The sequence below is a fragment of the Bacillus rossius genome (assembly GCF_032445375.1).
Source record: "Bacillus rossius redtenbacheri isolate Brsri chromosome 9 unlocalized genomic scaffold, Brsri_v3 Brsri_v3_scf9_1, whole genome shotgun sequence".
NCBI lineage: Eukaryota > Metazoa > Arthropoda > Insecta > Phasmatodea > Bacillidae > Bacillus > Bacillus rossius.
The window spans coordinates 21,743,608-21,757,274 of record NW_026962012.1 but is presented as its reverse complement, the minus strand read 5'-3'; the positions used below and the strand labels follow the sequence as shown (position 1 = coordinate 21,757,274).

The 13,667-nt window shown below is 33.5% G+C and overlaps 1 protein-coding gene across 1 annotated transcript in view; it reads right to left on the bottom strand.

Moving 5' to 3' along the window:
- LOC134542620 (nose resistant to fluoxetine protein 6-like) overlaps positions 1-13,667 on the bottom strand; it is a 249,973-nt gene that overhangs the window by 130,692 nt on the left and 105,614 nt on the right. Inside the window, exon 6 of the mRNA XM_063387020.1 lies at positions 11,558-11,651. Coding sequence (XP_063243090.1) covers positions 11,558-11,651 — 94 coding nt within the window. The remainder of the gene's footprint in view (positions 1-11,557; positions 11,652-13,667) is intronic.

Genomic DNA, 13,667 nt, shown 5'->3' with positions numbered 1-13,667 from the left:
TTTATATATTGTTAAGTATGAAAATTCACATTGCTGTGTCCCTTAAATACAAGGAATACCATATACCAAGGGTCACTTATCATAAGAACTCGATAGAGCTGTATTCTTTAAGTCACTGAGATAATAAAGTGGACAAAACAGATTACCTGTTGACCCTAAGTCAATGAAAAAGTGGCTGGACGTTGTAATTAAAATAAGAATATATAGTAAGAAAAATTTTCATGGTTTTCAAAATTAAATGTTCTATTAATTTTAAACATCATAATAAATTCGATATTTCTGCTGCAGAAAAATTTCCATAAAAAGTAATTATGAATTGAAGAGATATTTTTATATGTAAAAGACTCAAATGATATATTATTTACAACTAAAGCCAAATAAAATTTAGAATTTCAAAATGAGAGGTTCGTAAATCTTACTAATATTATAAACGCGAAAGTTTGTAAGTATGGATGGATGGATGTTTGTTACTCTTTCACGTAATAACTACTGAATGGATTTTAATGAAACTTTACAATAATATAGCTTATACATCAGAACAACACATAGGCTACAATTTATAAAGATATTGTGTGAATTGTCCAAAATATGACGATAAGTGTCAAGTAAGTAGGAAAAAATCTACCATCTGCGAGCTATTCTGGCGTGCGCTGGCAAAACCGCTAGAGTTACACATATGTAATGTATGATGGAAATGTCTATCCCACTAATATTATAAATGTGAAAGTTTGGATGGATGGATGTTTGTTACTCAATCACGCCAGAACGGCTAAACGGATCTGGATAAAATTTGGCCTACAGCGAGCTCATAACCTGGATTGACACAAGACCACATATTAATATGAAATTCCATCCCTAGGGAAGTGAAAAAGTGAAAATTTCATTTTATAACAGAAAAAATCATAGGTCATAGACAAACAAATAGTGAGTGAGTGTCATTTCTCTATGTCTTCCACACGATCATACACATAGTAAGGTATTGCAAATTCATATTTTTCTCCTTTTTTCGCCCGCTTAGTGGAGCTCGCAGCGGCTAGCAAAATAAAGGTGCTAATAACAGTTTGGTTCTTAACTTCATCAATAGATAGAGTTGCCTTGAATTTTAAACGCACCTTCGTTCGATGCGTTTGTCATGTCTTTAATTTTCGTTTGTTTGTGCCGTATGCGTTCCTATACCATTTATACGATTGCGATTAAATTTTGATGAGTTGTTATGCGAATGCCCGTGAAGGTTTCTGAGACGGAATAACTATTTTGCAATAGTTGGAGCACAAATCGTTTCAAAAAATGTGTTTATTTCATATTATATAGCGGCACTTCGTCTGTTTTTGTTGTCTAAGTGCGCACGCATGAGACAATTTATTTAAATATGAAAGAGAGACAGAGAGATATGTTGAGATAGAGCGAGGTATAGAGAATGAAATGGGTTAGATAAAGAGATATATGGATGTATAGCACTATATAGATATGTATATATAGAAGAGATAGAGATAGTGGGAGGTATATATGTATATATGTAGATATAAAGAGATGAATAGAGATAGATAGATATATATATATATGATGTAAATAGAGATAAATATTTATTTAGAGATATGGATGGATGATTTGTATATTTGTAACTACTTTAAACATATTACAAAACAAAACTGAATGAGGCATTGCAATGCATGCTGAGCATTAGCTAGATAATGGGATAATTTCAATATTAGCAATCTCTTATTTTTAAGCTTTTTTCTATAGTGCTTTATAAAGTCTAGATTACATACAGACCACCAATTTTTCGATATATACAGGTAAATAACTATACACTGGCAGAAAAACGTCTGTCCGGATCTGAAAGTGATATAAATTATTTTTCACACCTGACATTAAAATTAAGAATACAATTACTAACTACATCTGATTTCGAAAAAGGTCCCCTTCACCATGTTTTCAGCCCGGGTAACGCTGGGTACTGCAGCACTTCTTCACTTTGTCATCGAACGGATATGGCTTTCCATTTATACAGTTATATTTAAATGGGCCGTTTGTTGCTACGTCAACAGTAAGCTGATTGATTATGTCCTGTCTGATATCATCAAGAAAAGTACAAATTTCCTTCGACTCGCTTATTGTATTTAGTTAATAATAGTCTCTCAATGTACCACGAAATGCAGACTGTGCCAGGTAGAATCCATTATCATTCACCTGTAATGTACCGAACACAGTCTTAGGTTTAGTTCCATGTCCAGACACCATAGCAATCGGTTGCTGCTCATCTATTTTTTTTTTGCCTGTACGCTCACGAGTCTCCAATCTAAAGAAAGGAATCGAAATTCCTGCAGGTAGTTTAACAGTAGGCGCATGGACTTTACCATTACATTTTTTCGCATGTCGTCGCAAACTATCAATACGTGTTAATCAAATACACTCATCGCAGCGAAACTTTATACGAGAAGGATTCTGCTTGTATTTACTCCGTTCATGTCTTCGTGCTACATGGGAAAATGCGAACTACATATAGCAGTAGCTGCAAGGATACCGTGCTGATGAAGACGTACCCGAATCAGATGCCGATGTTACTGCAGTGTACCATTTCCAGGCATACTCTTATAAACATAAATGTATCGTTGTTGTAGCGAAACCCGTACCTTCTGTCGTACAGCACGACCTTTGCAAGTCTTCATGTGCGTTTTCATATTATCTTTTCGGGCAAACTGCTTATGACATTTCTCACAACCAAACATGTTGCAAGGAGGATTCTTAACAAATTCTCTCTTCTCGTGTCAACGAGCATTGCAGATGTTTGAGAAAATCTTGTCGCAGTAACGGAATCGATGTTCGTTAGTTGTTGACGAATCACCATCCATTGATGTCTCAATCGTGGGCGAAACAGCGTTCGTCGAGGTTTCCTATGCAGCCAGCACTGAAGATAAGCTATCTTCTGCAGGTGGTACCACAACTGTTGAAGTCTCCTCCAGTGTTGACGTCAGGAATCCCGTAGTCGATGGTACAACCTCCATCGAGTTCGTCGTTAAAGACGGTAAAGATGCCATCGAGTTCACAAGAACAGGTAATTACACGACTTATACCCCAGATGAAACAATCTAGGTGATCCTTACACCGTCGACGGCAGTAACAAACTAAGCGACCTGATGTCTAGGACTCGCTTATATACATGCACCCGATGGAACAATATGCTAATCAAATCAAGAACCATTTACTATAATACACGAGTCGAAACAACATTAAAAATAGAAGCCTATATGATCGAATAAATTCTATGCGGTATGATACATTCTCGCCTCAGAAATTCGATCTCACCAATATACGCTAAGCTCCAAGAGCTCCAATTCGTGCCATCAGATCAATCTACATTTGGCTCCAATGCTCCAATTTTCCATCAACTTGAAGTGCTCCAAGAGCTCCAAAGATCCATTCGCCCCAACACGCAATGTTCACGCAATTGACACGCAATGAACGCGCAATACATGCAATGAACGCGCAATACACGCAATGAACACATAGTACACACAGGAAACGGAATGAACTCACAGTACACACAGTAAACACAGTAAACGGAATGAACAGGAAAAGTTCACGCAATTGACGCGCAATACACGCAATTTACACACAATTTATGCAATTTACATTCAATGACAACACAACGTTCACACAGTTCAAACATTTAATGAAAAGGAAGCACATTGCTTACAGGTAAATAGTATTTAGTTTTTTATGTGGGATGCGGGATGCTCACTAACGATCGCAAAAAAGGATCGCTTCACTAGACACGAAGGAGAAGGAAGTTCGTCCTTCCTGTTAGTGTTTCTCAGATATCTCTGAGTTTATTGTTATTTGAATGAGTAATTTTATATTTTTTTAATTCCACCTTTTAAAAAAATATTTCAAGAGCTGATTTAGTAGCAGAAATTCTCTAATTAAATGGAACCTTGAATAAAATGACATGACTCATTAAGTAAACAATCCTTTATTCTGGTATGCCTTTATATTTACTTAAAACTGTGCAAACTGTGTTTCACAGTAGGGTCCTGGCGACGGACCCAAGCTGTGTTCTCTCTTTTGGCCTCCAATCGTCCTTCGGGAGCGGCCCTCTTCAGCCACCCCTCTCTGCACTGTATCCTGACTTTAACATGCTAGCCCTCGCGTGCAGCTGTGTAAGAGAGCAATGTAAGACTCTATTTAAAAATTTAATTTTCGGACCATTCTTTAAATTTTATGTTAAAATCCAGAAGACTAGAAGACTGCTTCGTATAATTGGACAGTTAATAAAAATTATAATGTTTATGAAATTAATTGTAATGTAATCTCTTCAGTTTTATATTATTTAATGTTTAGATAAACTTAAAGTATTGTCATTAATAAAAATTTAAAATAACTGTGGGCACATTACTACTTGTTGATTTTATTTTTATCATGATATGTGAAATTTGATGAATGATTCTAAAGGCATATAAACTCAACCCTGTAAGTTTCTTCCAGAAATCACCGAGTTATACCATTAAACGAATAACTCTAACTTTGATAAATTTGGCGACGTGAAAAAAAAATATATATTTCCACATTAAACATTTTATATAGGTAATAACCAGAAACCAGGTTTTGTATTTTTTATCATTTCAAGTTTCCCCCTTACGATCCATCATTTACACTACTGTGTTGTGGGTATAAAATTCAAATTTGTATGTTATTTCACTATGTTCCTCCTCTGGTCTATTGTATTTAACTTAGACTTTACTAGCATTTTTTCCAGGCCTTTTTGTAAGCAATCCAAGAATACATTTATTCTATAAGGTAGAAAGGAGGTGACAATACACGAAACTCCGAATAAAGTTTCTTTTCACTACGAAATCGGATTCATGAAGGGATATTAATGATTGTTATCTCAGCAATAACTAGAAGCACTCGGAGACAATTTTTAGTATTCTCACCAGGAATAATCAGGAGCACACGGAGAAAACTAATAGAAGTCTTGACAGGAATCACCAGAAGTACTTTGAGAAAACCAATATAATATTGACAGGAATAATCGGGAGCACACAAAGAAAACCAACATACGTCTTGCTAAATCAGGCACCGTGAATCATAAAAAAATTAACAATTAAAAATACATTTTCTGTCAGCTTCTGAATTTCTCCTTTGTTCATTAAGGATAGAATTCTAGCACAAACAGGATTTTTTTGTAATTGTTTAGATTTTTTGGAAGGGATTTTCTTCCACTGATGATCTCATATCCCTACTCATTGGAATTTTCGTCTAAATGTATGTTTATTATGTTTTTTAAATGTGCTTTCTATTGAATGTGGTTAAAATGTGTTTCCTTTCCTGAATGTGCTTAAAGTGTTCTTCCTTTTTTTTAAGTGTTGTTTTGACTTGGTATTATTTTTAATTTTTTCTTATTTTCACTTGCATGATATTACAGCAGTCGACGGTTTATAAGTTGAGAGTGAACGATGCGACTCTTAGTTTTTTTTTACTGGCTACGACAGTGTAAGAATAATCTAGTTTGAATCTTCTGACACAACACTTGAGAGTTGATGGCATTATTAACACCGAACTCGATGAATTGTGTACCATAAACTTCGGAGACCCTGATGGCCGCGATAACGATGGCGAAACAGATCCCGTTGGCATCATCAAAGACAACCACGAAGACCTTGATGGAAGTTGTATCATCGACGACGGATATCTCGTCAGGGACGATGCAGAACCCAATGGAATGTGCATCATCGCCACTAAAATCACAAGAGGAGACTTGAACAGCAGAAGAGACTTTTATTCTTGCAGTGCTGGCTGCAGAGGAAACCTTGATACATGACGTTTTGCCAGCGAAGTAGACTTCAATATCTGCAGTACCATTAACATCAACAATGTTCCTTGAAGATGCAGCGGTGTCTTCCCAGCATCGGCGTTGTTACTCTGACAAAATTTTCTCGAATAACTATAATGCTCGTCGACACGAGAGAAGAGGATGTGCTCGTTATCTTTCTCGCAAAATGTTTAGCTGTAACAGTTGTCGCAAGCAATTAACAAGTAACTGAAAATACTCTTGAAGACATGCAATGCCCTGCTGTGCGACAAAAAGTGATGGGTATCGCTGCAACAGCGATGCATCGAGGTGCTTAAGGGTACTATGACAGTATCACCATCTGGTTCGAGCCTGACATTTGCGTCTTCATCGACCAGGCATCATTGCAGCTACTGTGATATGTCGCTTGCATTTGTCCAAGATGCACAAAGACACGAGAGGAGAAAATGTATGAAGAATCCTTCTCGTATGAAATTTCGCTACGATAAGTGTCATGTTGACAGTTTGAGATGCCATGTGAAAAAACGGTAAAGGTGAATTCCGTGTGCGTATTGTGGAAGTACAGACAGACGTTTAGGCTCCTCAGTTTAAGTTGGAGACTCGTATGCGAACAAGCACACTATCAGATGTGCAGCAACCGATTGCGATGACGTCTAGACATGAAACCAAACCCAGGTATATACTCGGTGCATTAAAGGTAAACGATAATGGATTCCACAGGTGAAATATGCATTTCGTGAAATTTTGAAGACTTCTATAAATTAGATGTATTTAGTGAGTCGAAATATATTTATACTTTAATTTACGATATCAAGCATAACATTTCAAATATAACTTGTTGCTGGACCGTATATGAATTAAAGCATTTCCGTTCAAGGAAGAAAGTGAAGAAGTTCGTATTTAATAGTATGAAAACTCTCATTTACAGATCTGACGAAGTAAAGAAGTTGTTTTAACACAGTATCGAGAAACTCTTGTGGAAAGAGGAAGACTATGTCAGTAAAGGAACAGGCTGGTCCTTGTTTTCAGTAAACCAATTGGAGTTGAGAATTGGTCTGTTCAAGCCAATGAAGAACTAAATGGTTATTAGATTGCTAACTTTTGCAATTTTTCCTGTAGTAGAGTAAAATATAATTAATAAACGTTTATTTGTATTTTTTTGTTTTCTTGAACTTGTTACTTTTTTGGTTATATTTTGGTTATATTTTTTACATGAATATATATATATTTTTGCATCAGTCAAGGATCGAACCGAGGACATGGATAAATTGAATCAATCATTATATTATTTATCGTCTTTTGTGAATTTTGAAATTTTTCCCGAAATTTCTTGTTTAATAAATATGAATTTCCAGAATGGTGGCCAAGTCGGCTGACAAGATGGCGAACACCATGCTTATAAATACTCCTGCACTCTAGAGTGTAAACGTTAAACTAATATGGTGGCAGTGCCCTCTAGCAGACGAAAACCAAATGGCAGATCCAAGCTTGCTGCCATGACAGCATATTTGCTTGCGTAATTATTGTCTTGGCTTTAGTGGTGTTTGTTCAGTCTGCCGTGGCTTCCGAGGAGGAAGGAGCAATCGCCATTTTTAATCGAATGACTTCACCATGTTCGAAAAGAGGACTTCATGATGTGTGTTTATTATTTAAATGTTTTCAAAAATTTAATTTTTTTTGACGTGAAAACGTCTAATAAATCGATGAACGCCGACTGCACGCACGAAAATGTGTCCCGTTACGCACATTGTCCCGTTACACTGTGTCCTGTTACGCTCATTTTACGCTTGCGCCACATCTATCTCTCTTCCACTCGATTGGAACAACCATCGATTTGACTTTTTCGAGGCACATTAAACATGAAACACTCCCATTCGTTTCCTACTTTTCCTATCATCGTCCTATCCTTAACAGAATAACACAGATCGGAAGAAGTTAAATAGCAAACATGTATAAAAGTTATAGTTAAAATAATCTCTTCGTTAAAGTAATAAATATATTTGAATTAATGAGTGCAAATAAAAGTAAATTTATCAACTAAATTGTAGATTTCAATTAACTCGTTCTTTGTATCCATACAAAATAGTGATAATTCAATAAAAATGATTCAATTTTATTCATAAAAGTATGTAACCATTTCATCAATGTTTTGTTATGATGTTGTCACGTTAAACTATCGTCCGCAAACAGACTTTACAGACAACCGTTTTTTTATAAATGTTAGAATTTTTCCCGTATTTCTTTTTAATAATTAAATAATCAGGCGGATGTGACGTCATACAGAATGACAGCCATGTTCTCGACGTCTTAGGTCGGCTTGCTGATTGGGAATTCAAGCCATTTTGGGGACAGTTCAAGCCACTGGCAATTTTGGGGAATAAAACGGGTAATTTTCCATTAAAACTGTAATTTTTCCCGCAAAAGAGGGAAATTTGAGGAATTTTTAGGAATGTTGAAGAATTTTTGTGGAATTTCGCGGAATTTTGACTCCAACGTTAGAAGTCGGTCAGTCATTAAACCCATACTCAATCTCAAGCCAGAACCAGGCGCCGGAGCCCTATTCCTATACTACTTATAATGATCACATTTTATTGTTCAAAACCATAATTAGTAAAGATAACTGTGAAGCCCTTCAACATGATATTTCAGCGTTTATGGAATGGTATTTAGCTTAACTTATTTGTTTTCATTACCTTTACAAGGAAAACATTAAACAAACTATAACTAATAAATCGCAAGTAATGTCATTAAACGTGTGAATCACATAAATTATACAGATATTATATTAGAGATACTTAAAATTATTTTCATCAGAATGTGGATAATATTCTTACACTAAGAACTTTAGGATGGATCAAAATTATTTTTTTTTCCGCAACACCTGACTCAATACTGTGTTTATTCTTCATCTAAATTATGTCCAATTTAAAGTACTGTTCTGTAATCTGAAATACAATAATATCTACGAACTCCAATAGACTAGCAAAAAATCCAGAAAATAAATTTTGATTTCTTATATATAAAATTCTCGTCGCAGTGTTAGTTACCATACTCCTCCGAAACGGCTTGACCGATTTTTATCAAATTTTGTATGCATATTCAGTAGGTCTGAGAATCGGCTACTATCTATTTTTCATACCCCTAAGTGATAAGGGTTGTCCACCCCTAACATTTTTTTAAAATTTTTGGACAAATTAATTTTATTTTATTTTTTCTATAATGTGGCATTAAAAAATACATACAACCCTAAATTTTCACCCTTCTATCACCAACCCCTAATTTTTAATAGAATTTTATATTTTTCAACCCCGGTAGATAGCTGATCAATTAACACTTGATCAACCTTCCCCGCCAGGGCTCTACCCGTGTCACTTCTCACCCCGTAAACAGCACGGAGTAGGGATGAGAACGAAGCCGGTCTCCTGTTTCTCTCACACAATAAGCCTTCTCTCACTCCCTCCACAGTTATTATTGTTTATGCATCAAGCGTAGTAGTAACGTTTACAATTATAATTTTACTATCTCAGTGTAACTCTCATGTTAAATATATTCTCAAGTAAATTTATTATTAATTTGCTGGACTATAATTATTTATTCATATTTTATTAATAATTAATAAAATTATTAATTTTGAGTGTAGTACGCACCATTAGTTAATTAAGTGATTTACATAACCTCAAAAGAACTCAACACGTGTCACGAGCTCCGCCAACAACGGCTTTTGTGTTGTAAGTATAAATTATTCTTATACATTTATTATAAAAATCAATAATTTTTTTATTTATATCGAAATTATATTGTTGGAAACGGTCAAAAATAAATTCGGTGAAAGTAAGATTTTTATTATAATTGGGTATTTTTTTATTATTTATTTATAAGAGCTGTAACTTCCGCAGAATTTTTTTTTTTTCACGATTTCTAACAATACATTTTCGATATAATTAAGAAAAATAAAATTTTTCCCTTTCGTAAAACAGTCAAATATTTCCATGTATATGTATATTAATGTGTGTACAATCAAAGATTAAATATTTATATCGAAAATGTTGTTGGAAATGGTCAAAAATAAATTCGGTGAATGTTAGATTTTTATTAAGACTGGGAAAATTTTTCTTTATTCATTTATAAGAACGGTAATTTCCACAGAATTTTTTTCACCTATTCTAACAATATATTTTCGATATAATTAAGCAAAATAACATTTTTCCTTTTCGTAAAACAGTCTAATATTTAAAATATATGTATATCTATGTGTGTGCAATCAAAGATTAAATACATCATTACTATAATGTTTTTCATCATTAAGTAATTCAATTAGTTTTGTTTATGTGACCAATGAAGCTGTAAATTTTCCAACAGAGTTTTTGAACTCACTGGATTTGCCATGCATTCCATAGCATAATTTAAAATTGAAGGTTGGATCTCAGATTATTTTACTTCGTAATTTGAACCCACCACGGCTGTGCAACGGTACACGATTAGTCATTAAAAAAATTATGAAAAACGTTATCGAAACCAGCATTTTAAATTGCAAGTTCCGAGGTGAAAATATATTAATACCACGAATCCCTTTTATATATACAAATGTGCCAATTCAATTTAAACGTATTCAGTTTCCGATTAGCTTGGCATTTGCAATGACTATCAATAAGTCCCAAGACCAAACGATGTCTATTTGTGGCTTCGATTTGAGTACACCATGTTTTTCTCACGGACAATTATACGTGGCATGCTCTCGAGTGGGTAAACCACCCAGTTTGTTTGTGTTAGCTAAAGATGGGCTAACAAAAAATATTGTTCACGCTATAGCATTAAGATATTGATATTGATTGTTACTGTTACTATCGTAATAAATTAATAATATATAATTTTAAATAAAAAATTAAAATAAATTATAAAAAATTATTTTTATTGTTTTGTTATTTTTATATTCCCTCATCGTTCACAGCGCTCCATGCCTCTTTCACCACATCCTCATATACCACATCATATATCTTCAGTAGTCGTTGAATCAAAGAAGCAATATTTCGCATTATTTTATTTTATTTTTTGATCGCTCAGTTATAATATCTCAGATTGGCTTAAGAATTTCATATTATAATTATAGAATAAATGACAGACACTTTCAGTATGATTAGTGCAGAATAACTTTATAAATAGGTGTGTTAAAAATTATAATACTTACTTTCACAATCTAGAGCTTTTCACTGTAAAGAAAATTAAACTCACAAATATTTTAAAACTATAATAATATAAAATTAGATTTTGTTTTTGTCGTTAAATTTAAAATTATTAATGTATTCTTATCATAAATTTGGTAAAGCTGTTAAAATTCAAACATAAAAAATATTGTAAAAATTATTATATTTAAAAGTTCAGTAATTTCCAAGACGATAGCTGTTAGCAGATGACAAAAACATTTGTGGAATTTTTTTGCAAATTTTTTGGTAATTAAGTTGTGATTACGTCTCTGAAATTGAAAACAGTCGATCAGAACGTATCACTCGCAAGTCGTTTCAATTTCTGTGTTTCTGTTGTTGAACATTACGTTACAGCATGACTTGTTGCAGCCCTTCAAAATGGCTACGTAAAAGGAACATCTTTTTTCGAAGACATATAATATCCTCAAACACCCAAAATTAATAATAATTATGTACTAGAAACAGTACAAAAAATATTCTTATCGCATAACTAACACAAGGAATAAATTACAGAAAAATTTTAATTAATATTAAAATCTCTTACCTTATAAAGAAAAACGTATCGACAGAAAATGTAGCGTTACTGATTGTTTGGAACATAAAATTTCTTTCTGTCACCGATCTCAGGGTTTTATTTTCTGAAATTGAAACAAAAAAACACAGTGACATTAAAACATTTATATTTCTGGCAGTAGATAATTAAAAGGACACAACAATATAATGTTAAGCTGTCCACATAAATTTACTAATAAGTTAACATTTAAATTTTATATAAGGTAATATCCAAAGTAACTAAAACAAAATTAATTATATTACATATAAATCATAGATCTGCAGATATAAATCACATAAATGATTTTAACATGCCTGCTTAAACAGATATAAGAAACGATTTTTACAAACATTATAGATTTATTTTTCAGTATTGTAATATCACACACACAGAAACTTCTGGAATTCGAAATGAAATACACAAATGCATCAATAAAAGCTTACTAGTTAATATGAGAAAGTTTTTAAAAACCACTGAAATTAAATTCCCAACATGAAGCTATGAAGGATATTATAATTTACATGAATTAAAAATGGCATTTAACCTAATATTTATTATTTTATTAGTGTTTAAATAAACTATAGCACTATATTTATTCTTAATATCTTTTAAAGTATTTTTTACCTGGTCGTTTATTTAAGTTTTAATACAACAATAGTTACTGTTGTATATAGTTTGAAACTCTTTGTGGAATACAGATGTAGGTCACGACACATTAGAAGCTTTAGAACAAAACTTGACATGTGTTTTTAACATGTATTGATTTTTTTCCTGAGGTGATGTGAACCACCATATATGATGATTTACATACCAATAGGATTAGACAGTTAAAAACTTGAAACAAGAGATTTCGTGAAAACATCGACATGCCTATAACCACTTGTCTCCCTTGAAGAATTAAGTTAAAAAGAACACGCAGAATATGTCGGTAATTAGTACAACTGCAGCAACATTATCTGGTTCGGGTCTGAAAGGTTCGTCTTCATCAACTAGTGCACTCTAGCAGAAGAAAACAAGTTAGTGGCCTCCAGCAGACTGAAAAAAGATGGCGGATGTGACGTCATACTAGCTGTCGATATATACATTGGCATTAGTGGTGGGAGGTCAGTCGGTCAGTGGTTTCCATGGAGGAAGGATCAATAGTATTTTTATTTTATTTTTGACATCACTGGATTCTAACCAATGAAGTAAGTGCTTGTTTAAATAATATTTTTTTAACATTTAACTAATTTTCATTAATTTTAATTTTTTTTTCAAATTTCTAGCATAAAAATTATGTATTCTCAAAAGGGCGACCGTCATGGAAATTGCAACGATCTAGAATCCAAGATTGTGTCTGTAACGAAACGCGCAACGATTATGTCACACAGTCTAACATAGCGGGCGTAACGAAATGTGCAACGTTTCTGTAATCCAAGTTAAAATGGGATAATAATTAAATATTTTCAATATGGCGGACATGATGTCATACCAGCTGTCGATGTATATACCGTTGTGTTGTGGTGAGAGGTCAGTCTGCTGGCGGCTCCCGTGGAAGAAGGACCTAACATAATTTTTTATTTTTTATTTTTACTATCATTGGGTTCGAACCGAGGACTCCATGGTGTAAGTGAGTTTTTTGAAAATATTTTTGATTAAAATTTGATTAATTACTTTTTTTAATTTAAGAATTTTTTTAGTTAAAATCTAATAATAGTTACGGAAATTCAAGATGGAGGCCGTGGCATAAATTGCAATGGTGACGTCATAATACAATATGGCGGTCTTGGTATCTTAATTCCTAGAAACGGCTTATCGAAGGCTGTATATATGGATGCTTAAGCCATTTTTAGGAATTTTGAAGTCATTGGCATTTTTAAGGACTAAAACGAGAAAATTTGTCTCAAAAACGGTAATTTTTCCTGCGAAATTGGGAAATGTTTCATTTTAATTTTTTTTGAGAATTTTGGCTGAACTTTTTTTCAAAATAACTGGACATTTTGGCGGATTTTGGCCTATTTTGGACAAATTTTGAAGGTCAAGGTAACAGTCAAGGTCAAGGTCATTCAAGATGGCCGCCGTGACGTCACAATCCAAGATGGCGGTCGGCTCCTCGGTTCCT